Here is a 22,169-nt window from a genome sequence, read left to right as displayed (position 1 = left end):
TATTGGTGACATCAAGGCTGCTGCTGTTGTATTTTCTAGTCCCTTCCATCCTGTTTCTTGTGTAGGCTGCTGGTCCAGGCAGCTGCTGATGCCAAGCTGAGCAGATATGCACTGAGGGATCTAAACCCTCAGCCAATTCCTCAGTGTGTGATTGCAATTTAATTAGCACTCAGCAAGCTGTCTGAACAGGTGAAGTGATTATTTTTGGTATTTGCCCCTTTGTGCTGTCAGTATTTTCTGAATAATTCCATCATTTTTCATTACAATAATCCCCTCTCCATCTTGTTTCAAGAAGGTCAACAAACATAAATGTTATTAAGTCTCTGTATGGAGTTGGAATGCACCTTTTGGTGTTGCCTAACATGTATGAGAGTGTAGATAATGAAACAGTTCTGAAAGGTAGGGTAAACGATCAACACTTATGAGTCAACATTCCCAAAAGCTGAATTAATGTTCGGATGGAAGTTTTAGTCGTGATGGGAAGACAGTCTGCTCGCGTGAGAGGACTTGTTTTCAGTTCCTTGCTTTGGAAGGTATACGTGTGGTATATTGTGCCTAGATAAATATTTATCATAAGCAAAATAAATTTTTAAATATATGTTTTTAGATATATGTATATGAGCCTGATGGAAAACTCCAGGCACTAGAGCCTTCACATTGCTGCTGCTCTCCCTTCCTTCCCACACACAGCATGTGTACAATTCCTCTGTTCTCTCCCATTCTAGATGCAGCCAGTTGGACAGAAGCAGCCTTATGGTGTCACAAAAATTGTTCAGGTCCAGTGTCCATCTCAGGTAAAAGGGCTTCCTTGTTATTCTGTGATTTTATTTACTCTTTGCAGAATTTCCAAGTTTTCAAATACTGTTGTTGTTTTCTGAAGTTCTTGGGAATGTGCTCTTGCCCAAGTTATTGCACTGTTAAAAACTGAGTGTTCCTAAAGTTCATTGACACGGAGTCTTTATTTTCTACAGATGAAACTCTGAAAAAAAGAATTTCTGACAAAATTTAGTTAAATCATCTTTGTCAGATATTTTTTTGGTTCAAAATACATCTAGCTAATCTGAATTTATTAATTGCAGGTACGAGGTTCATTATCAGTATTCAAATCTGTGTCACCAATAAAATCGAATCCATGTATTTTATATACTCTAGCTTTTCTAGATTTGCCTCTGCTGCCAGATTTTACTCATTCAGTCCCTGGAGCTGTCAATAGTCAGGACTGGAGCATCTCATGTTGAAAGAGAAGGTTCTTGAATGCTTTTGCATTTAAGCTCTGACTTCAATAATTTGATAGTGATAAAATACTACTGGCATCCAAAAGCTTCTGAACAGCAATTAAAATATCAAAGAAATAGAATTTCATGTTTTGTTTGATGTTAGGTTTAAGGCAGGAAGCGGTGCTGTGCCTAGAGCATACCTAGGACCAGGCTTCAGACCAGGGCTTAACTTTCAAGTCTAACCTGGTTTACTTCACTAATGCAATGTTCATTCAAAAATTAATACTGTAAAGTTTTTTTCCTCACGTAAAATATAGCCAGAAGACTTTAACATCAGCTGACTGTGTTTCCACTAGCATTGGTAAACATGCTTTCTTCACTCTGCAGGAAAATCCGTATTTGTTTACATATAGAAATAGTAACTACTCATCTTCCCTGAGGACATCAAACACCAGAGAAACATCTCAGGTACAGTAGGACTGTTTGCATGAGATGGACTGAGTGTGTTCCAGGGAGTGGGGCAAGTGGGTTAGAGTGGGTTGTAGCCTAAATAAACAGTGCTACCTGAGAAAACTAAATGCAAATCTCCAACTTTTTACTTCCATGCTTGACTAAATAGTCAGTTTAATATCACATTTTCTCCTTGGTGGGCTCTGTAGAGTTTGAGTAAGGTAGATGTGTTCAACTAGCCTGAAGTGGGTCTTGCCTTCACTGGAAGAGCCTATGTTAAACATCTGGATGAAAGTGTTATTTTTCCTGGGATAAGAAAATAGTGAAAATGGAGCTGTTTAGTCCTACCATGGAAGAAACTAGATCAGATCCAACCACTGTGTTTACACAGTGATTCATCTGTGTTTATGATTTCATCTTATTTATGCCACAGTAAAACTGAAGAATATGGGTTTTTCTTTTTTTTTTCTTTTCTTTTTTGTGAGGTAGTTTCAGATTAGATGTGTGGAGAAAAAGACCCATGATTGTGTTTTATAAGTCAGAGTACTCGATTTTGAGCAGAAGTTGATGTTCTCAAGCAGTTACAAAGTGAGCTGATAATGTTCATTTTCATGCCTCAGAACACAGTGCCTGGGCCACATCTAGACAAGATGGCCTGTTCATCACTGGAGTTGTAATATGCATTTCTGCTCACATTTTAATGTAGTGTCATCTGTTTTGTTAGTTACCTGGGGTGTACAGACCTCTCCATGGGGCAATGGTACCTACCACTCTAGTTTTTGGAAATAGCTGTAGTGTAAGGAGGTGTTAAGGAGGTAAGGAGCAATACTGTGTTATGTTTGTGGTTGTTTTGTTGGGTTTTTAAATTAAAAATTAAAAGCCCAATCCAGAACAATGGGACAGGACATACAAGTATCTTTTCCTGAGGCAAGTTAGCCTACTTAAGGAATTCTGCAGAGAGATTTGGAGCAAAAGCACATCTGTGAGTCTTGTGTGGTGGTTTGCTCTGGTATACTGATGGTCAGCCCTTCACTAACAGTAGACTTTGGGGGTATTTCTGTCAGTAGGCTGCAACCCAAAAGAGCCAGGAGGGCAAATCCCTGGCTGCACATACAGCACTGCGTACGGAGAAGGCAGGCTCATGGCCTGCTGACAGAGGTATGGTTTTGTGCTAGGATATTCCAGAGATGGTCAGTTTCTTGCAAAAGTTGTTCAGGGTATGGGCACACCAAATGTTGCATAGCTGAGCACAGCATGGCTCTAAAACGACTGACCCCCACTGGTGGCAGGAGTTGTGCTGCTCTCGTAAGGCTGCACGACTTCCGAGCAGGCTGAGCTCGTGTCCACCTTCAGAAGGCGCACTCTGAGGGCAGGCCTGCTGGGTAGTTGTATGCAAAGTACGTGGGGATTTCATTGATCTAATGCTCTGAGATGTAAATGCCCAGAGTACAGTGAGACTGATGTGAAATCTCGCCCTGTCTGTCTTTGCAGGAGAGGAGTTATGGAACAAATATTCCCTGTAGTGACCGGGTTCCCTCTGATACGGTTCCGGTTTCAGGTATGGTACTAAGCCTTTTTGTCACAGAGCTACTTCATTTGATGACAGAAAGAGAATAGAGCTGGATTTGCTCAGGAGCTATGGAGAAGTGCACTTTGTTGGCTGTGGCTTTTAAGAGCCTTTTTGGAACAATGTGAGTGGTTGTGTAGCAAGATGTGAGTTCACGACCTCGAGGGTGATGCAAGTTTATGCGACTGCGTCTTCCGTGTACAAACCAAGAAGTGACAGTGGAAAAGATAGGAGGCAGTCAGGTCTTTCACTCCCAGGGTGGAAAAACTGTAGGGGGCTCTTGTTAATGCAGTCTGAGGTACAAAAACCCGTATGGAGTTCTGTCCTTGGGTAGGTTTTGTCTTTCCTCAGAAGCGGTGATGGTGCCAAATATCCACCCTGTGCTGGCACCAGAGCTCTGCCTGCTTTTCAGTCATTTTCACCAGTTAAAAGAAATTCAAGGACAAACAAATGCAAGACTGAAGTCTTGCTGCGTCCTTTGTCTCTGTAGCTACTGCCCAGCTATGGTACCAAGAATCGTTTCTGATTTGATGCCTATCAGTCTCTGTCATTCTGAGCTGATGCTGTCATGAATATTAAAAATACTGTCTTTGCAATGCTTTATTATACTTATTATGAGGAAAACTTCTAATAACCATCATAATTTGTAATTTTCTTTCTTTCCTTTACGCTACCTTTATTTTTTTTTTCAGTTCATAATTTGAAACCGGCAGATATTCGGGTGATTGCTGGCCTGGGAGATTCACTCACAGTAAGTAAAAATCACTGGATAGCCACTGATACAGCTAGCAATTAAATTTCTTATTTTTTAACCTGGGAAATGGAATATGTACAGTTATGCCCTATTGAGCCAAACACGTTTTTCACTTTTTTTTTTTCCATACTCCACCTTGGCTGGCTGATTGGTAATCAGATCATGAGTCTGATCTGAGTGCACAGTTCCCATTTAAAGTCCACAAGAGTGCCACACAAGGAAGAGATGTAAGATTAGATTGTGCAGCAGCAAAACTAGTCTGCTAGAGAGGACTTGCAGCAATTGCTTTCCTTTACTCATTTTTAGCAGCTCCCAAGGTATTGGGACTGAAAGCTATCAGTAAGCAGCATGAAGAGAAAGAAAAAGTTCTGCAGCTGATTGTGTGTATCTCTATATCTATGTAATATGATAAAATATATATATGATAATACCAAAGCCTATAAAGCCATAGTAATTTATACTAACTAAATATATGATTAAAATTGCAATAGAACACCAGATGTGTCAAGTGTAACTTACCTTGGGAATTTTTTTATTTTAGCACTATTCCTGGTACTGTGTAAGCTCATTACCCCTACACTGGCGTGATTCTCCAATCAGTGGTGACTGCTTCACTGCTCATGTCATAATTCATGTTTCCTTTGTGTTCTGTGCTAATTATCACATTAAATCCTTGTAGTCTTTCCTTGGAGAAACTGGGAAGGATATAAAATCACTGTACAACTTTTTAATGTGAGGAACATTATAATGAATTAATTCAGGACCACTGCTATCTTATTTACTCCTTATGTAAATTTAGAGTTATATGGGTATTTTGAACATTCTCAAGAAATTTTTCCCCACTTGATCTAATCACAAAGTTGGTAGAAGAGGGTAATTCACTGAAACAGACTTAAAATACCTTCAGCCTTTGATCTTCTTGAGAACAAGGATCTGTTCTATTTTGGGAAGATGACATAGCTTCCTTCATTAATATGCTTTTTAATTATTCTCACTAGGATCAGTCAGAGAACTAGTTACTGTAGCAATGCTTATTTTCTGAAGGTGAACTCCTCTTCTTCTTCCAGGCAGGTAATGGGGCAGGATCCAAACCCCATGATGTTCTGGATGTCCTGACTCAGTACCGAGGTCTTTCTTGGAGGTGAGTTGCAGGAATTTTCCCCCCAGTGGGAGAGAATCTGTTGTCTTCAGTTTTGACCTATATAGTTGTTATTGTAGCAAATGGAGGCTTGTGGAAACTGGATTTGATGTCACATTTTGCATGAAGGCACATGGCTGTACTATTACTCATGATAAAGAAAATATTCAACTAGTGGCTATCTAGAGTACAATGTGGCATGGCTGGAATTGACCTGGATACATGGGAAAATGGGGTTCTTGTTAAGAAGTTCTTTTCCAATCTCACAGTTGTAGGAGATCCTGGAAAGGGGTCCTCTAGACTCAATTGCCATTACATCACTTGTCCATTCTGCATTTCTGTCCCTGCTCTTTCTGTATCCTGTCTGCTCTTGCCCAGTGTGGCCCACGTCACCCGTTAGTCTCATTTAAAATTGGTGGTCTACAAAAAAAATCTTTTCTGCTGTTGTTTCATATGCAGTATCTCTTTCCTTGATCCTTTTAAGTACTGCTTACATCATGGAGAACAGTTTATCAATTATGAGTCAATACAGGCTTTTACATATGCAGCATGTTGTTAGACACATCAAAAAGGCTCTGAAGAAGGGCAATCACGTTCACATGTTAATCTGCAACTGCATGATTTAACACCAAACTTGTCAGGCTGATCTTCTGTTCATCATTTTTTAAGCCACTGTAACTCTAGAAGAAGTTTGGATATATTCACAGAATCGTAGAATGGCCTGGGTTGGAAGGGATCTTAAAGTTCATCTGCTTCCTACCCCCTGCCATGGGCAGGGACACTTTTCACTAGATCAGGTTACTCAGAGCCCCATCCAGCTTGGCCTCAAGCACTTCCAGGGATGGTTCTAGTGCACCTCAAAATCTGTTCCACATTAAAGGGATACAATAGAGGTGTTCTAAAACAAACATTTAATATTTTTAATAGTAATCTATTGACATTTTTTTGCAACAAGTCTACTAGTATTTTCTTCAGCATGAAGGAGAACAAGGAGCACACAGACATAACGGTCAATTTCTCCAGTCTAGTAGTATTCTTCAAGCTGAGTGAAATGGGAGAGCGGGGAAGGCAATGGGGGAAGGAAAAGGTACTGGTTTTACTTACCACTCTGAAATAGATGTTTTTAGAACTTTTTGTTGTGGTTAGATTTGTTAACTAAAAATGGAAGCTATAAATATTTTAATAGGTACAACAATAGCAAAGGTGGCAGCCTTGAAAAAAATCGCATTTCTTTCAGCTAGGTTTGAGCGTGTGCCAGAACACATGAGAGAGCTGGAAGGACAGCTGTTGTGCAGGGCTTCTAATATGATTGTTCTGCTGGTGCTGACAGTGTCTCTGATGTTGTGACCCGCTGGGGACAGGCCCCCAGAGTCTGGGTGTGCTCTGTAGATGTGTGGTAACCCCAAAGGGGCGCACTCTCCTACTTTGTCCGTTGCCTTGCCGAGTCCATCGTACCTTGGAACACTTTTTTCCTGTTCTTTCTTTTTAACAGTGTTGGAGGAAATGAAAACATAAGCACAGTCACGACACTGCCAAGTAAGTGACTTTTCCTGTAAATTTCATAAATATGTGGTGCTGTTTATTATTAGAATACCTACTGTTATAAAAGGAGACAGGAGAGAAGGGTTAAAATGTGTAGCATGACACAAGCAATCGCTTTGTGTTCAATGTCCAGTGCTGAGTAAAAGTTGCATAACAACCAGGCTGTAATATGCTGTGCATGACTTAAATATGTATTTTGTAATTCCTAGGTTTTGGTTGTTTCAGTGTTCTTCTGCTGGTTATAGTTCTGTCTAAAATGTGTTTGGGATAGATGAATCAAAGATCTTAGGTCATAGCCTAAAGAAACCGTTTTGACTGTATGAGAAAGTTGTTTTAGGCAGAAGCAGAATCACATTACAAGATCAGATTTTACATGCTTTTTAAAGGTCAGGACACTTTACATCTGAGGTGTTTGTAAGGCTGGTTTGTAACCTAAGATCTAGAAGGGAATCTGGGGTCTTTGGGGTTAATACATCTGGGGCCATCAGGCTAAAGGATTTGATTCCAACCTGTCTGCAGTTAGAACATGATGGCATGAGGATCTCCTGCCTGAGTATATGGTTACCCAGCCTTGCTTACCAGGCAAAATGGCATTGCTAGCCAAGATGGTCATGTTAGGTCATGAGATCCCTGAATTACTGAAATTCAGGAATCTCGAAGGCGGGGAAATGGTCATATGGTGATGAATCTCCATGTTTATTATACTTAAAAGGTCAATATTTTTTTGGATAGCTATCTCCTAAAGCTTTATAATGGTCTTTTGCTAAAGTCTAATCTTTATTGCCTCATTTGTTAGCTGCTGATAGAAGCAATATTTTAGGGTGCTGTCTTTTTCTGCAGATATTCTTCGTGAGTTCAACCCATCCTTGGTAGGGTATTCCATTGGCACTGGAAGAGAGAATTCAAAAAATGCTGCATTCAACCAAGCCGTGGCAGGGGCTCGTGCAGAGTAAGAGGGAAACTTTTAATTTTAACAGAAATTTGATTTTTTTCTATAGAATTCCTTGTGACTAAAAAAGGCCCAAGCCCTGGACTTTGGCAGGAGCACAGTAAGTCTAATAGGCAAACCCAGAGACATTTTTTATCCTAACTGTAGCATGAAGGCCAAGAAATGTGATGAGGACTTTGCAGTGTTTCTAATCTATGTCAAATAAGTTAGGAACAAAAGCAATACTTTCTCTAGCATTTTCAACCAAGAAAGCCACATCATTTTACAAGCACTACTCAGAAAGCTTTCCTGTTGTGAGACAGACAAAAGATATCTCCACTTTATAGGAGGTATATTCAAGCCTGCTTGTCCATCAGGACCAAGAGTTCGTGTAGAGACTGAGAAAATTGTGGATTGTTTAATTCCTGGTTCTGCCAGAGCTGGGAATTAACTAGAGACTGCTGTGCACTGTCTTCAGTGCAATTCATATCCTACTTTTTTTTCCACTGGTAACAGTTCTTATAAGACCTACTTCAGTGCCTTGAGGCTATATAATAACATTGGTATGAGCACAGATGCTTCAGAGCTATGTCTATTGATAGCATCTGTCTGATGGTGGGAAGAGAAAAGTGCATTTTCTATATAGCTTGTAAAAGAGTAACTATGCAGCATTTGCAAAGTAGCCCAGTGCCTGTTGGATGCTAATTATTTTCTCTTTTTTCTTTTTTCTTCACTGTCTCAAAATATGGGCTTTGTTGGCTATATCATATATTCCATTCAATTAAAAATGGACTTTCTCTGGGGTTTTTGGGTGTTTGATGTCCATTCATCAGCTTTCCTCTTTGCTGCTATCTATGCAGGATTCTTTCTTTATATTTTTGTAAATTTATTTTATGATTTTGTTTTATTTTTAGCGGTGTTCCTGAACAGGTTAGGAAACTGGTGGACCTCATGAAGAATGATTCAGTGAGTTTAACATGTCATTAATATCTTTAGAATGAAGTGACATGGCATCAGTAGTTTCTAACAGACCAAGAGCAGATCTCAACAGGGAATGCCAAACTTTAAAGCTGTAGGTAAAGCAGGGTACAGTGTAATTCTTCTCAGTGCAGAGTGTAAGTCAGCACAAAATAATCTATAATGACTCTTAATCGAATTTGTACCAGGCTATGATAGTTACTATCAAACCAAGATAATTGTAATCTTCTCATCATTTTTACTGCAAGTGCTGTAAATGCTTCCCCTTCCAACCTGTGTCACCCTGTAAGATGACAGAACCTTTTCTCTGTGAGGATTTTGCTGTGGTGCTGTTAATTATCTTGTAAGCAGGTGGTTTTTCCAGCAAAAATGATACATGCTAGGATTTTGAGGGCAAGCTTTTCAAGTAGCAAATCATGTGGAGTGAACATGTGAAGTGAGGAAGGGACTGTTTTCTAGAAAAACAAATGAATCCCGTCTTTCATCTAGTCATCAGCTGATTTTTGACTTACACATTTATTGTTAGGAATTATTTGATTAATGGTCTGTAAAATACACATTAGGTTGAGGATTGCTTGCATATTTCCCACCTCAGTTCGTCCTTTCAGTGTTTGCTATTTGTAATTTGACAAATGTGCTATGCAATCAGTGACCTAAGTTACATTTTAATAGTTTGGCTTTCCAGTTGTGCAGCTGGAAAGCAGCCAAAAAGCCTTCAAGATATCTGTGTGCATGTTTAGTGTAAATACTTTGGTGTGTAGATATTGGCAAAAATATTTGCAGTACCTTCCTTTTTGGTTCACTTTCTTGTAAACAAGATTTCAATCTGATGGCTGCATCTGAAGTGAGATTAAAAGGAACAGCAACTAACAATGAGGGGTTGGATGGTTTTCATTCAAACCATTTAAGGCTTCTGAGCATTAGTCTGTCAAATTTATTGGCTTGAAAATGTTAACAGAAATTAATGGAAATATATTTTATTTAACTAATAAACATTTTTATTTAGCTAGTGAAGTCTTTTCTGACTAGAAAGCATGCTCATAGTAGAGGTCATATATCTTTGATTTAAGAGATCCTTTTCCCCCCCTCTTTTAAAAACACTTGTTGAGTGCAGGAGGAAATTTTCCCCTCTTTTTGATTTTGTACATTTTGAGACCAAACTATTGAACAAGGTGTATATGAGCTGGGATATGTTGCCTCCTGCCTTTGAAGAAAGATGTTTTCAAACAGCTTGAGGCTGATGCACTATTGGTGCTTTTTTTACTGGTGTTTTACACTGAAATTAAAGCATTAGGATATTGAGCACAACATCCACAACATGGTACTAAGCATATCTGAACCTTACCTCAAAGCTAAAAAGGTGTTTATTTACTGTAGCACAATTACATTGATTTAGCTAGCTGTCCCTTTGCAAAATCCTTGGAGAAAAAAAAAATGCTGTAATGTTTTACCATTATTGTTAGATAGAGTTAATATTGCCCCACTGTTCCTTGCAGTTTGTCTCAAAGCAAGACTGAAATATACAGTGCTCCTGGGTTTTCCAGCAGGATAGCTGCATTATTTATGACACAGTAAAACACGTACCATAATTTTTGCCATGAAGATATGCTTCTAGGGCTGCAAGAGGAGTCACTATACACAAGATATTACTAAGAGCATACAGATAGATTTTGAGCAATAGTTTTCTGAAGCAAATAGTTTTCCATGATGCCATTGATATTATAAATCTGGTTTAGATCATAGCAGTTTCTACATCTTCAGTCATGACTGCAAACTTGTTTTTGTTCTGGATGCCCAGGGAATGATAGCCATGTACTCTGAGAAATGGGAAATTTGTGTTTAGTACGTTGCCTGCATCTCCCTCCTTTTCTTTTTTAAACTAGTAACTTCTGTTCCATCTCCTCCTCTGTGTAGAGAATAAATTTCCAGAATGACTGGAAGCTCATAACACTTTTCATAGGAGGAAACGACCTCTGCAAACACTGCGAAGATCCAGTAAGTTCCCTGCTACCTGGAGCATGAACTGGGCCAGTCAAGTCACACAGTCTTTATGCATTGCAGGGGATGAGAGGGAGGAACTTGGTGGGTGAGGCCAAAGTAAGGTAGGTCTGAATTGTGCAGCTCTGGAATGTAGCTGTACTGAGACCTTCAGGTGGCTCAGCCTAATGTTTTGATAATGTTAGAGATACCCTTAGATCACCTGTAAATTACATAACTGTTGCAACTTTGTTTTGCTGTTTACTAGGGTTACTTTTTGTTGCATGGTCGCTTTATCTCCTGTGGATAAAAGGTCAAGAGCTTTTACTCCTCTTTGCCTTGCCTGGCCAGTCACCCTCCTAAGTCTTACTTGGTACTCTCTTAATATTTTCAGTGCTATGGGAAAAGTTCTAAGCACAGCTCATGCTAGTTCAGTTATATGTAATGTGTACATATTGTGTATATGTAACGTATGTACAGTGTCCAGCCTTTGGTATGTGTGACTGTAGATGAGGTGAAAGGCTGTGGCAGACTCCTCACTTAGTGATGAGGGTTACCTACTCACAGGCAGTTGAGCACATGACTGTCATTATCCATGATTCATTTTGGATCAGGAAGAACAGCAAAGCAGCACAGTAAGATGGTTATAAAACAAGGAAGGAGCAAATTAACCATTCCTACCTTCTGCTGTCAGCCCAAACGCAAAGTGCCTGTTCATGTGACTGGGGTGGGTGACAAGGAGAGAACGTGTTTGCATCCAAGGATCACAGTGGTCTTTGTGTGGCACAAATACAAACAGTGCCAGCCACAATGTTCTTGGTGAGCTGTGACTTAGGAAATGAGTAAGGGATCTGAGCTGTCTACTTCTATAGAGTAAGCAAGTGGAGCTCTCAATGAACTTCTGCTTGAAATTAAATGAGAGAGAAAAAAGGCTGAAAATAAGACAGGCATTTCTCGTAAGAAAGTTTATTGGACTGTTATAGTTCCAAAAGTGAAAAAATAAATGTTGGATTACTTGAGACAATAAAATTAGAGTGTTTAAACCACTAAAATGGAGCAAAGAAATTATGGCACTGAAAGACAAGTATATGAAGTGATTTTGTTCCCAGATAAACACCTAAGTTTTGCCAGTTATTATTCGTGGCAGGCAAGGAGCATATGGGAAACATGTTCTAATATTCCATACAGCAGAAATAAACTTACTTTTACACAAACTGTTCTCTCCCAGATATGGCCCCTGTTAGCAAGTTGTTAGCCATGCTTTTAAGACCAGCCCAAGCAATCCCGGGGGTTGAGGATGTTGTGATGTCTGACAATACCCTGTGAATTTTCACCCTCACTGGTATCCAGTGGCTGCCAGATGTTTTCTTGCCAGTGAGATAGCTGTGATGGGAAGGAAGAAAAGCAGAAACAGGACAGTTTTGCCTATGACTCTGTTACTTTTGACCCAAGAGTAGGAAACATGAACACTACTGTGAAAGACACTAGCTAGTCATTCTTGTCCCTGCCTGAATAAACTAATAATAAAATTCAAACCTCTTGCTTTAACAGGTACACCATTCTCCTGAAAACTACACCTACAACCTGCAAATAGCTTTGGACTTACTTCACAAAGAGGTAAGTCAAACTTTTCTAGGATGCGGGAGCAGGGATTTTGTTCTGTTAGCAAAGCAGTCACTGATTATTGATTAAGAATTTATTTCCTTGCTTTCATCTGCAGAGTACTACTGTATGCAGAGGTGTTTGCCTGCAGGAAAATCTTTGTGAAAGGCAAAAAGGGCTGGAGAAGTTTTTTACCAAAGGAATAAGGATGTTCTTAGTTCTAGCTGATGTGCTGTGGACAAATAATAAGAAAAAATGTTATAACAAAGTTAAAAAAACTATATTAATTGACTAGACAATGCTTTGCTTGTTTTCTAAACTGCAAATAAGTATATTTTTGTGGTCATTAAGAGAGAGATTCTAATATTCCACATAAAGGTAAGAATGATGAGAGTACTTGAAGGGTTAGCAGATGTCTGAGTCTTGCTGGGACCTATAACAACTTGTTTGGACATTTTTGAAGCCGTCATTTTCAAGTGACCAGCTATCAACATTTAGAATAGAACTAGGCAGTGCAGGCAGGGGCTGTAATTTGGTATTGCTTGTGTGGGGGATTAATTATTGAGAAAGCACTTTGAACACCTCTGTTATAAATAATACATGATGCTTCAATCAGCAGGCTGCTACCAGGGTCTGCTGTGGCTGTGTAGGGACAAAAGCAGCACTCTGTGCTCCAGGAGTTTGCTCTGGATTTGTTTGTTCTCTTGGCAGGTTCCACGGGCATATGTGAACCTGGTGACGTTGCTTTCCGTAGAAAGCCTCCGGGAGCTGCATGCATCGGAAAACAATAGCTGCCCAAAAGTGCTGATGAGGTTTGCAGATGATTTATGTTACAGATCTCAGTGTTGTCACAGAAGGCTGCAACGTCTTCTTGGGAAGTTTTGTCGTAAAGGGAACAGGTTCTAGTATTTCAGACCACCAAACATCTTTCTCTGTGCATGTGCATGTACCTACATTTTGATTCCTACACAGCATTTAGAATAAGCTCTCTCTGTCACTGTCTCTGTATCTGAGCCCTGTTGTTACCACTTCTTATGAAGGTGCCATTTTTGACTCCTCACTTAACCTGCAAGTGAGTTCAAGCCAGAGCAGAAAGAGCTCAGCTGGGCACTCTTTGGTGCAGGTGGAGAAGACACTAAGACACAAGGTTTTCTAGTTGCATTTACAGATTTACTTTTCTGCACTTAAAACTCTCCCTCTTGTTTCTGCAATTTTCAATCTCTGTAATCTCATTGCTGATAATTAGTTTTAGCTCCAATTAGTCTCTCAAGTAGTTGTTTTGGATGCTTAATTATGCCACCTGCTGCTTTATGGCTCAACAATCCTTTCAGGCCAGTGTTAGTCCACTACTGAGGTGGCAGGTCTGCACCCTCAGTGGACTTTTGGTGACTCAGATAGGGTCCAGCATTGTCCCCTGAGTCACTTCTGGCAGGGCCTGCTTGTTTTCAGAAAAGCAGATCTCTGCTCTTCTAGACAGATGGGGAGAATAACCTTGTCCTGTGAATGTAGGCAGCCACTGGCTTTACAAGAGGGACAGAGATGCAACCCTCTTGCTGTGATTTAAGGGCTTTCTCATGGCTGTCAGTGGAAAGTTGGTTTTGAAACTCAGGGTGCTGGTGCTCTCAGTAGCCAGTTGTAGTTTTATTTATTTGTTTGTTTGTTTGCTTATTTTTAACAAAGGTTACTGGTTAGAGTTCACAGGTATCTCAAGGTCCTAATCATTGGACAAGGATAGTTAGTGAAGCCTTTAAGATTATATTATCTCATGATAGCTGTAACCTTTTCCCATCATTTCAGGTGCCATGCTGACATTTTCCTGTCTGGCAGCACGCCAAGTTTACAGGGTGATAAGCAGACCCTGTGTGGGATAATAAATGCCATTCCACTGAATGGAAGAAGAACTGAAGGAAGATTTTGATCTTGAAAGTAGTCTCTTTTTTCCTGAGAGTAGCAAGCAACCTGAAGAGAAGATGTTTCTACTAATGTTGCCTAACTTATGTTTCTGAAACCACAATTTAGATTTGTATTGTTCTCATATAGATGTACTGTGGAAGTAAAATCTTCTGTTAGTTGGTCTCCATTAAGTCAAGTTTGGACATGGCAGGGATCTGTGTATATTTTACATGTATCAACTGCATCTCTGTAAGAGGTATTTCTCTAAGAGCTCTCTCAGGGATGCTTTACTGTGGTCATACGGTCAGGATTTTTGAAAGGAGTCCTTTTTCTAATTTGGATTTCTCAAGTAATGATGAGAACATCCCAAGAAAAATATCCACGTGCTAGGAAGACCAAAACTTCAGGGGAGGGATAAAGGTGGCCAACTGGGGTTCACAGAATCTTAGAATGTCTCAGGTTAAAATGGCTCTCTAAGGATGGAGAATTCAGCATCAGTCTGGGTGACTGTTTTGGTGCTCTACCAGCCTCACTGTGAAACATCCTGTAACCTCTGATTCTCTCAGCTGATTAGAATGAATTTGTGGGAGCTCCATCTTGAGGGGTGCTTGCACAGTTCTGCTGAAGCAAGCCATGTTGCACAAGTGTACTTATGAGTAGTTTTTTGTGGTGAGTTGGCCCCACGTGCCAGCCAAGCACTCCACACAGCTGCTCATTCACCCCACCCTGGAACCATGGGGAGAAAACAAGGATTGTGAGCAAGAAAATTCATGGGTCAAAATAAAGGCAGGAAAGCCACTTATTTACCACGTATCACTGCAGGCAAAACAGACCTGATTTGGGGAATTTAATTGTATTTGTTTTCCATGAGCATAAACATTTAATTGCTGATTCGGGTATTGGGAAATGAACAAACAAAAAAGTTGAACAGTTAAAGCACCTGTCCTCCCTCCTTCTCAGGTTAAACTTTGCTCCAAGAACCTCTCCCTCCACCCTTGTTACTGCTGCAGGGTACCCTCAGTCCCTTCAGTGAGGCATGGCTTGGGGTCTGGGTCTGGTATCTCTCTGCCACTCCTTCCTGCTCACTCTTGTCCTGTGCTCCAGCATGAGTCCTTCAGTCATGTCCATCCACAGAGTGCCTGTTCTGCCATGGAGCACCTCTTCCTTGCTCCTGCTGTTGTTCTCTCCTCTCCTTCTCTGGTGTTTTCTGCCCTTTCTTAAGCAAGTTTTCACAGAGACACCACCAGCTTGGCTGAGAGGCTCAGCCATGCCCTGTGGTTGGTTTGCTGGAGCTGTGTCCAGAGCAGGCAGCCCTGCCCCTCCTCACAGAGAAAACTCCTGCTGCTGGAGCCTTGCCATGGGCATATGGTGTGGTTTTTGCTTGCATGGAGCCTTTTCCTCACTTTCTGTTCATTAATTTATCCCCAATAAATGTGTTTCTGCTCAAGAATTGAGACTGTGCAGAAACTCAGGGGTGAGAGGTAATGCTCTCATTCGACGGCCTTTCAAAGACATCCCTCTTAGAGCTTTTAATCCTGCAGCTTGTCAGCTCAGGAGCAGGGGGAAAAAGAAGAGCAAATCTCAGTGCCATGCTCCTATTCCACAGGATGCTGTGCCCTTGTGTCATAAACCCTAAGGACAATACCACTGAATTAAAGAAGTTGATCTACTTTAACAGAAAGTATCAGGTAAGGCACATTGCATTTGTTAGAAGTTTAATGTCATCCTTCTGTTGATCAAGGGGACCATAGATGGGCTAATTTAAAAGTGGGGGACAGTTTCCACTCATTCTAATGACATATTTGTAGTTGTGATTTTAAAAAGTAGGATCAAGATCTTTACAATTCTGTTTCACTAAACCAACAAAACAGATGAGAAGAAAAATTGTAACAGAGCCGTAGAAAGGAGTGTATTTTTGTGGTCATTAAGAGAGCCAGCAGAGAGCCAGCAGTTTTTTGATCTGTTATGTTATTGGAAATCAGGTTAAGCCAAACAACATGGTAACTCAGGAACAAGCTTTCAGGCACGGCATGTCAGCCAAACCAAAAACACTTCGGTGGTTCTGGAAGGACATCTTTTTGACAGAAAACCTAATCCCTGAGCAGGCTGCCAGTCCCTGTCAGTCAGGCAGCCATTCCCAGGCTGCCCCTCTGCAAAGAAGACCAGGATGAGTGTCTCAAAAAGGCGTCTGCATTGGCTGCCTGGCACAAGCTGAAAACCATGGTCATGTCTGAGCTTCTGCAGGAGGGAGGGGCAACCCCTGGGTGAGGGGTAAATGGGTGGAACAACTTGATGAGCTGAGGATAGAAGAAGGAACAATGACGACTTTTCCTTGACTCTTTAGGAGAGAACCCGCCAGTTAGTGGAGAGTGGAAGGTATGACACGAAGGATGATTTCACAGTGGTTATACAGCCATTTATGACTAATATGGAAATGCCAAAAACACAGGTAAAACAAGAAAACCACACCTACATTAAATCCTGGTACAATGCCTTTGACTTGTCAAAACTTTAGCTGTAAATGTAGCCAGCAGTTTTCTGACATAGTAATTATTATATTCAGTTACCATCCAAAACTGCAGAAAATGTTTATGGAATAGTGGAGATAATGGGCAACAGGAATACAGACCTTGATTTGGGGCACTGCACTTGGACAACCGTGAAGTAGATATTGTAGTTCAAAGTCTTCATCAGGAAGCACTTGCTCTAAGTTTTTCCCTACACATCAACTCCTTTCCAGTACTTTGGTAAATGACATTTGGTATGAAAACCCACATGTTTCAAAGCACCGTAATGTGTAAATCTCAAGGGAAATAAAGAACACAGTTGATATCTGTGCCCATGTATTTCTGTACTCAGAGTCACAATGGTCTGTATTCCTTATTACTTTGGGAGTACTATATTAAAGAGTTTTAAAAGGCTTCTTCATTCTGAGTTACTAACTTTCTCTGGCCTGGTTTAATTCTGTTTGCCTCAGAGGCCTTTGCAGATACTTTGTTTAGGAGCCCGCTGGGTTATCTCACAGGAAGAGAGAAGACATAATGCACAGCTTGTTGCGTGTTTGCTGCCTCTGTGACAGCACCTATCTTGTTTTCTAGGAGGGGTCACCAGATTCTTCATATTTTGCCCCAGATTGTTTCCACTTCAGCCAAAAGGCTCATTCCCAGGTTGCACGTGCTTTGTGGAACAACATGGTAAGGTTTTTAAAGGTTGTGTTGGTCCCTCCTTGTTCACTTCATCCTGGCCTTGGCAGCAAAAAAACCCCAGGGAGCTACTAGGTAGCTAGCCATATCTCTTGGAACAGTGTTTACGAAGGAAAAGTGTGATCACATGGAGAAAGGTCGCCTGAATTGTTAAACCAGTCATGTCACACCAGTAAATCTTGGGGTGTGTTAAGGCTGGGTGTGTTCAGGCTCTGTCCCTCAGGAAGATGATGCCTGCCAGGCACATTGATCAGCAGGCCTCATTCAAGATGTATGGGAATTAGCCTCTTCAGCACACAAAGAAACAGTGCATGGAGGCAGCTGCCAGCACTGGTGCAGTGCCCTGCAGTTGTCTAGTTTCCAGTGACTGGCAGCACAGCATCACCCACTGCTCTCTGGTACTCATCTGCTTTTCCTCTGTGCACTCCCCTTTTTCCCTCAGCTGGAGCCTGTAGGGGAGAAGACAGATAGTCAGCCCATAGAAGATGAGATTGTTCTCAAATGTCCATCTGAGGTAAGGGTGTCTGTGTTTATGTGGAGGTGCTGGGGGTGACTGGGAGTCTGTGTGAGTCTTTCCCCAGTGCCTGGAGCTCTGTCTCTGTGAGGGAGATCTGCTCTTCCCCACACAGTTTGCGCCACTGCCACCAAGAGCAGTATGAACACTCACCCAGGAGATGATGGAGGGCAAGCAGGAGTAAACTTCCTCACAGTCACACATCACAGCTGGCCAAAACACAGGGGCAGGGTGTTTGGCCTACCTAATCAAATCATCAAGTACCCACACTGATTGACAGAGCTTCAGTGGGGGGAAACAGCAATGATGGCACCACTCAGCACAACTCTGCAGGAGTTGCTGGGAATACCTTGCAGTGGGGCCACAAGCTTCTTGTGAGCCACACACAGCTGGGTATTCTCTAACTTCTGTTATAAAAATATAGCCCAGATTTACATTGTTGTTATACAGATTTTAAAAAGGCCTTTTATTATTTTTTTTTTTTTAAATCCCTGGGGTTTTATTTGCATCAAGCTGCTAATCATCTACAGACGTCTGAGAATGGAAGTTTGGAGAATGGAAATCTCCGCGTGTTCCTCTGATGCTTTGCATTGATTCAAATTGCTTTGTTTTGTAGGCTCAGCCGTTCCTGAGGACGTATAAGAACAGTAATTACACATACCCTAACCAAACTCCAGTAAGTGTCAACATCACCATCCCACTGTTACTCTGCTGCATCTATTCCTGTGTGGTAACCAAATGAGTTATGTTCTGCAGCACAGGGGAAATCAGTCTTTGGCCAAAGGGGCTTGGGAGGCTGAGTGTGTGGCACAGAGTGGGGACATACTCCCTGAGTTAGACAAAATGCCTCTGGAAACACCTGTAAGAACACGTGCTCAGACAGCACTGTTGTCAGTACAGGACACTGTGCTGTTCTGAGCAGTTCTGAATATGACTATTGAATTGAGCAACCTGTCTAGTTAATTACATGCTAAAGAGGCTCTGGTTTATCCACCTGGCCTCTGCTGGGAAGATCCTAGTTACTACTGACTGTATTTGCTAGCCAAATGCTATTCAGCTTTCTTTTTCTCTTTAGAATTATGGAAGCCAGCTGCTATGCGAGGACAGGTCTCCATCCTCCCCTCCTGCAGCTTCAGGTAGTCTTGCCTGTTTTATGTTAAGAAGTTGCATTACCTTCAGCCGTCCTTCAAGGTGATGTTAATTTTTGCTGAAATGACTGCTGGACTGTGAAAAACACTGCTTAGAAAGGATGTCATGTTTTTCAGCAGATGCTTAAAAGATACAATGCCACATTGTCACACAAGGTAGCATTCTGACTAAGTAGCTTCACTGAACTCACTGCCAGTGGAGAACTTCAAAATAATTTGTGATAAAATCCAAATTCGAGTGCTGACATAGCTTATAAGATATTCTACCTAAATCTCATGGAGAGAAACTGGAAGTACAGCTTAATTCATGTTCATCTGGAATTTTGCAATATTTGATTTTTCAAATAACTTCATGCTGTCTTCTCCTTAGTCTTTTTATATCTTCAATGTGCTGCTCCTGCTTTGTGTAATTCTGCATTGTTTTACCTTCACTTTGGTGCTGGATATTGTTTGCCACTTACTGTTATTTGCTCCTTGCTCTTATATCAGTTCAGTAGCAACATTAACCATTGAAATACTGAATAATATGCGTACGTTGGTGCTACAATCACAGGGGATGAGCTGGAAAGAACTTCTGATTTATCACTTGGGTATTGCAAAAACAACGTGACAGAGCATCACAATGTGCAATGGAGTATTTCACACACACAGTAGAGAAAAAAAATAGCTATTTCCTAACCAGGTTCAACTGTATCTCTTTCCTTTGCAGTGCATTCCCTAAAGCCAGCTGATGTGAAAATTGTAGCAGCCCTTGGGGATTCTTTGACGGTAAGAAGACAGTGTTTTTACTGTTCTCTTGGTAAAGCTACAAACATGTGCGCACTCCGGTGGAGGGGAAATAGCTCTTGTACCCAGAAGCGAAGATCTGTTCATTCATGGATGATAACAGATAGATCTAGCAGCCAGATCCAGAAAGAAGGTGTCAGTCTTCCAGCACTCCATTTCCCTGACACACATATTCATGTGCTTTTGAACTCAGGCAAAAACACAGGCAAATCCTTTAAAGAGGTGCCTAAGTAGTTTGCTGAATTGGAGCCAGAAGAGATCAGATGCTGTTGAAATGAATGGGACGTAGCACAAGGCTTAGGTTACTGTGCTTTCCAAAGTTTTTTTCTGAATGGGAATGGACTGATGAGCCTGTTCTTCAACCTTGGTTCTTTCAGGAGCAGAATGCAGCTAAGTGGTGTTGGATAATAGCATTTTAATCATTTTAGCATTAATGAGATAAGGAAATATGGCATGAGAGCCCTGTGACTCAATGCATTTCAGAAGATATTTAGTCATTTTATTGTGCCTATTTTAACTACTAACTGATTTCTTGATCACAATATAGTTCTTGCTGCTGATGGTTATCTTCGGTAGCCAAGAAGGAATGTATCTCAAAATCCAGACATCCTCAATTCCAGTTATGCCTTTCTGCCTCATATTTTCATACTGGTCAAGGACTGAAACTCTACAGCCAGGTCAAAGGAAACACTGGACAGAAAGATGTAATTGGAACATAGCTTTCACTGAATCTGAGCCTTAACAACAAAGACATTGTGTACACAAACCATGAACCTTTACAATGCTCTGGCAGACGTTGCTACAACTTCTACACACAGGAGGCTACTGAAACAAATAGAAGCATTTTGATGTAAACCTGCAGTATTAACAAATGAAAGATATTCTGTATATGGTTGTGGTTGCTGTATTGTAATATCTAGGGTGCTGTATTGTAATATGCAGGTTCTTCTGCTTCTAAGTATAGTCTGTAGGAGCTAGGAATAAAATCTGCTTTCGTAGAACATGCAGTGGTTTATCGCCTAGTTATTCTGGACACCAATCTTCTATTATTTCAATAAAGTTTATACATAGGAGAAAATGTAGTATTTTGGTTTGATCTAAGGTAGCAGCAGATAGGCTGCCTGGTCTTGTGCTGTACTGAAGTACTAACCTGCACCTAGATTCAGAATGAAACTATACAATCACAGCTGGCAGGAACTCTGCTTCTGAATTCTGGAGGTTTTAGGAGGGATGTAGTTGCTTGTACTTGTAGAGGAGTAGCTTGCCTCTTTCTTCAGGGTAAGTGTAGAGAGTGCTTCCTCCTGGCTCCAGTTCTGCTATAAGTCTTTCCATATCTAGCACAATGGTTTTCAAACTGGTACGTATAGATGTTTTATGGTGCTTCTTTCTGATACATGTTTATTTTCTCTGCTGAGTTCTATATGTGCTTCATATTATTAGCCAGAAAGTTTGATGTGTTTGAGATGTTTTCATCACTGTTGAGTAATGCAACCATAAAAAAGTTATCTATCTCATCTAGACCCACGTCTTTGTTCCACAGCTCCATCATACGCTTTGTGTGTCATATATACAGTATGATGCTTGTAAATAATTATGAAAGGTATTGTTGTGTTCTTCAGGAGAAAGGTTTGGGAAAAGTCAGATGCCTTTTAAGGCTTTGGAAGACATCCATTCAATTCAAAAGTAAACAAAACAACTATGTAATTCTATTTAAATTAGTAAGTTGTATTTGTTTATGTATTGGTGTTACAAGTTACTATTGCATTAGTAATTGTGCTTTAATTTCATTTGGTTATTGAAAAATAATGTCCAGGCTGGTTCAGGAATTGCCTCAGACACCCTCCAGGATGTGACCACTCAATACCGGGGACTGTCTTGGAGGTAAGTCTTCAGCCAAGGTGATGAAGAGATGTGTTTGGGGTCTTACAGCTGTCAGAAAGTTGAAAAAAAAAGTTACTTCTCAGGCTAGCATTTCTTGAACGTGTATCATGATCCAGGATTTGTCATAACAGTAGCTTGACAGAAAGCATTTTCAGCAGTGGATTTTAAGCAAGCTTTTTGATCTCTCTCGTGCTTTTATTTTTGGCTGCCTGCAACAGTTTGCATTTTTATGTTGGGATGTCAGGTTGGAAATCTACAAAACTGGAGAAGAATCACTGGAACAAACAAGTCAGAATTGGTTGGTTTTGGGACTTCTTCTCAAAGTTTTCTATTTCTGAACTTTTTGTAGTGTCATGGAAGATAGTTTGGCCAGAGAACTTTTGCCACATACAGCAACACACAGTCATAAAAGACTAAACTGTTTTGCTGTTGTGATAAAGCTCTGTTGATATTGACTGAAGCAGTTCTGTGCTGTACTAATACCTCTGTGTATGCTGGAGTGTGGCCTCAGTATGTCCTGTCAACACAAAAGCTGGAGAAATATATCCCTGTGCAGAAAGCAGGAGAAGAGAGTGAGGAACCACTGCTGAA

The 22,169-nt window shown here is 40.8% G+C and overlaps 1 protein-coding gene across 4 annotated transcripts in view; it reads left to right on the top strand.

Annotated features, from left to right (window-relative positions):
• Positions 1-22,169, top strand: part of PLB1 (phospholipase B1) — an 84,757-nt gene that overhangs the window by 26,875 nt on the left and 35,713 nt on the right. For all 4 annotated transcript variants that reach the window (XM_017744831.1, XM_008641746.2, XM_017744829.1 and 1 more), the window contains exons 15-33: positions 726-794; positions 1,605-1,685; positions 3,159-3,225; positions 3,927-3,985; positions 5,056-5,129; positions 6,619-6,662; positions 7,509-7,617; positions 8,511-8,562; positions 10,489-10,569; positions 12,103-12,168; positions 12,865-12,965; positions 15,653-15,734; positions 16,391-16,495; positions 17,145-17,240; positions 17,692-17,763; positions 18,380-18,439; positions 18,839-18,899; positions 19,621-19,679; positions 21,511-21,578. In XM_017744831.1, coding sequence (XP_017600320.1) covers positions 726-794; positions 1,605-1,685; positions 3,159-3,225; positions 3,927-3,985; positions 5,056-5,129; positions 6,619-6,662; positions 7,509-7,617; positions 8,511-8,562; positions 10,489-10,569; positions 12,103-12,168; positions 12,865-12,965; positions 15,653-15,734; positions 16,391-16,495; positions 17,145-17,240; positions 17,692-17,763; positions 18,380-18,439; positions 18,839-18,899; positions 19,621-19,679; positions 21,511-21,578 — 1,406 coding nt within the window. The remainder of the gene's footprint in view (positions 1-725; positions 795-1,604; positions 1,686-3,158; positions 3,226-3,926; positions 3,986-5,055; positions 5,130-6,618; positions 6,663-7,508; positions 7,618-8,510; positions 8,563-10,488; positions 10,570-12,102; positions 12,169-12,864; positions 12,966-15,652; positions 15,735-16,390; positions 16,496-17,144; positions 17,241-17,691; positions 17,764-18,379; positions 18,440-18,838; positions 18,900-19,620; positions 19,680-21,510; positions 21,579-22,169) is intronic.

The sequence above is a fragment of the Corvus brachyrhynchos genome, unplaced genomic scaffold, assembly GCF_000691975.1.
Source record: "Corvus brachyrhynchos isolate BGI_N302 unplaced genomic scaffold, ASM69197v1 scaffold258, whole genome shotgun sequence".
In the NCBI taxonomy this organism is placed as follows: Eukaryota; Metazoa; Chordata; class Aves; order Passeriformes; family Corvidae; genus Corvus; species Corvus brachyrhynchos.
This window is presented reverse-complemented; position numbering and strand designations above follow the sequence as displayed.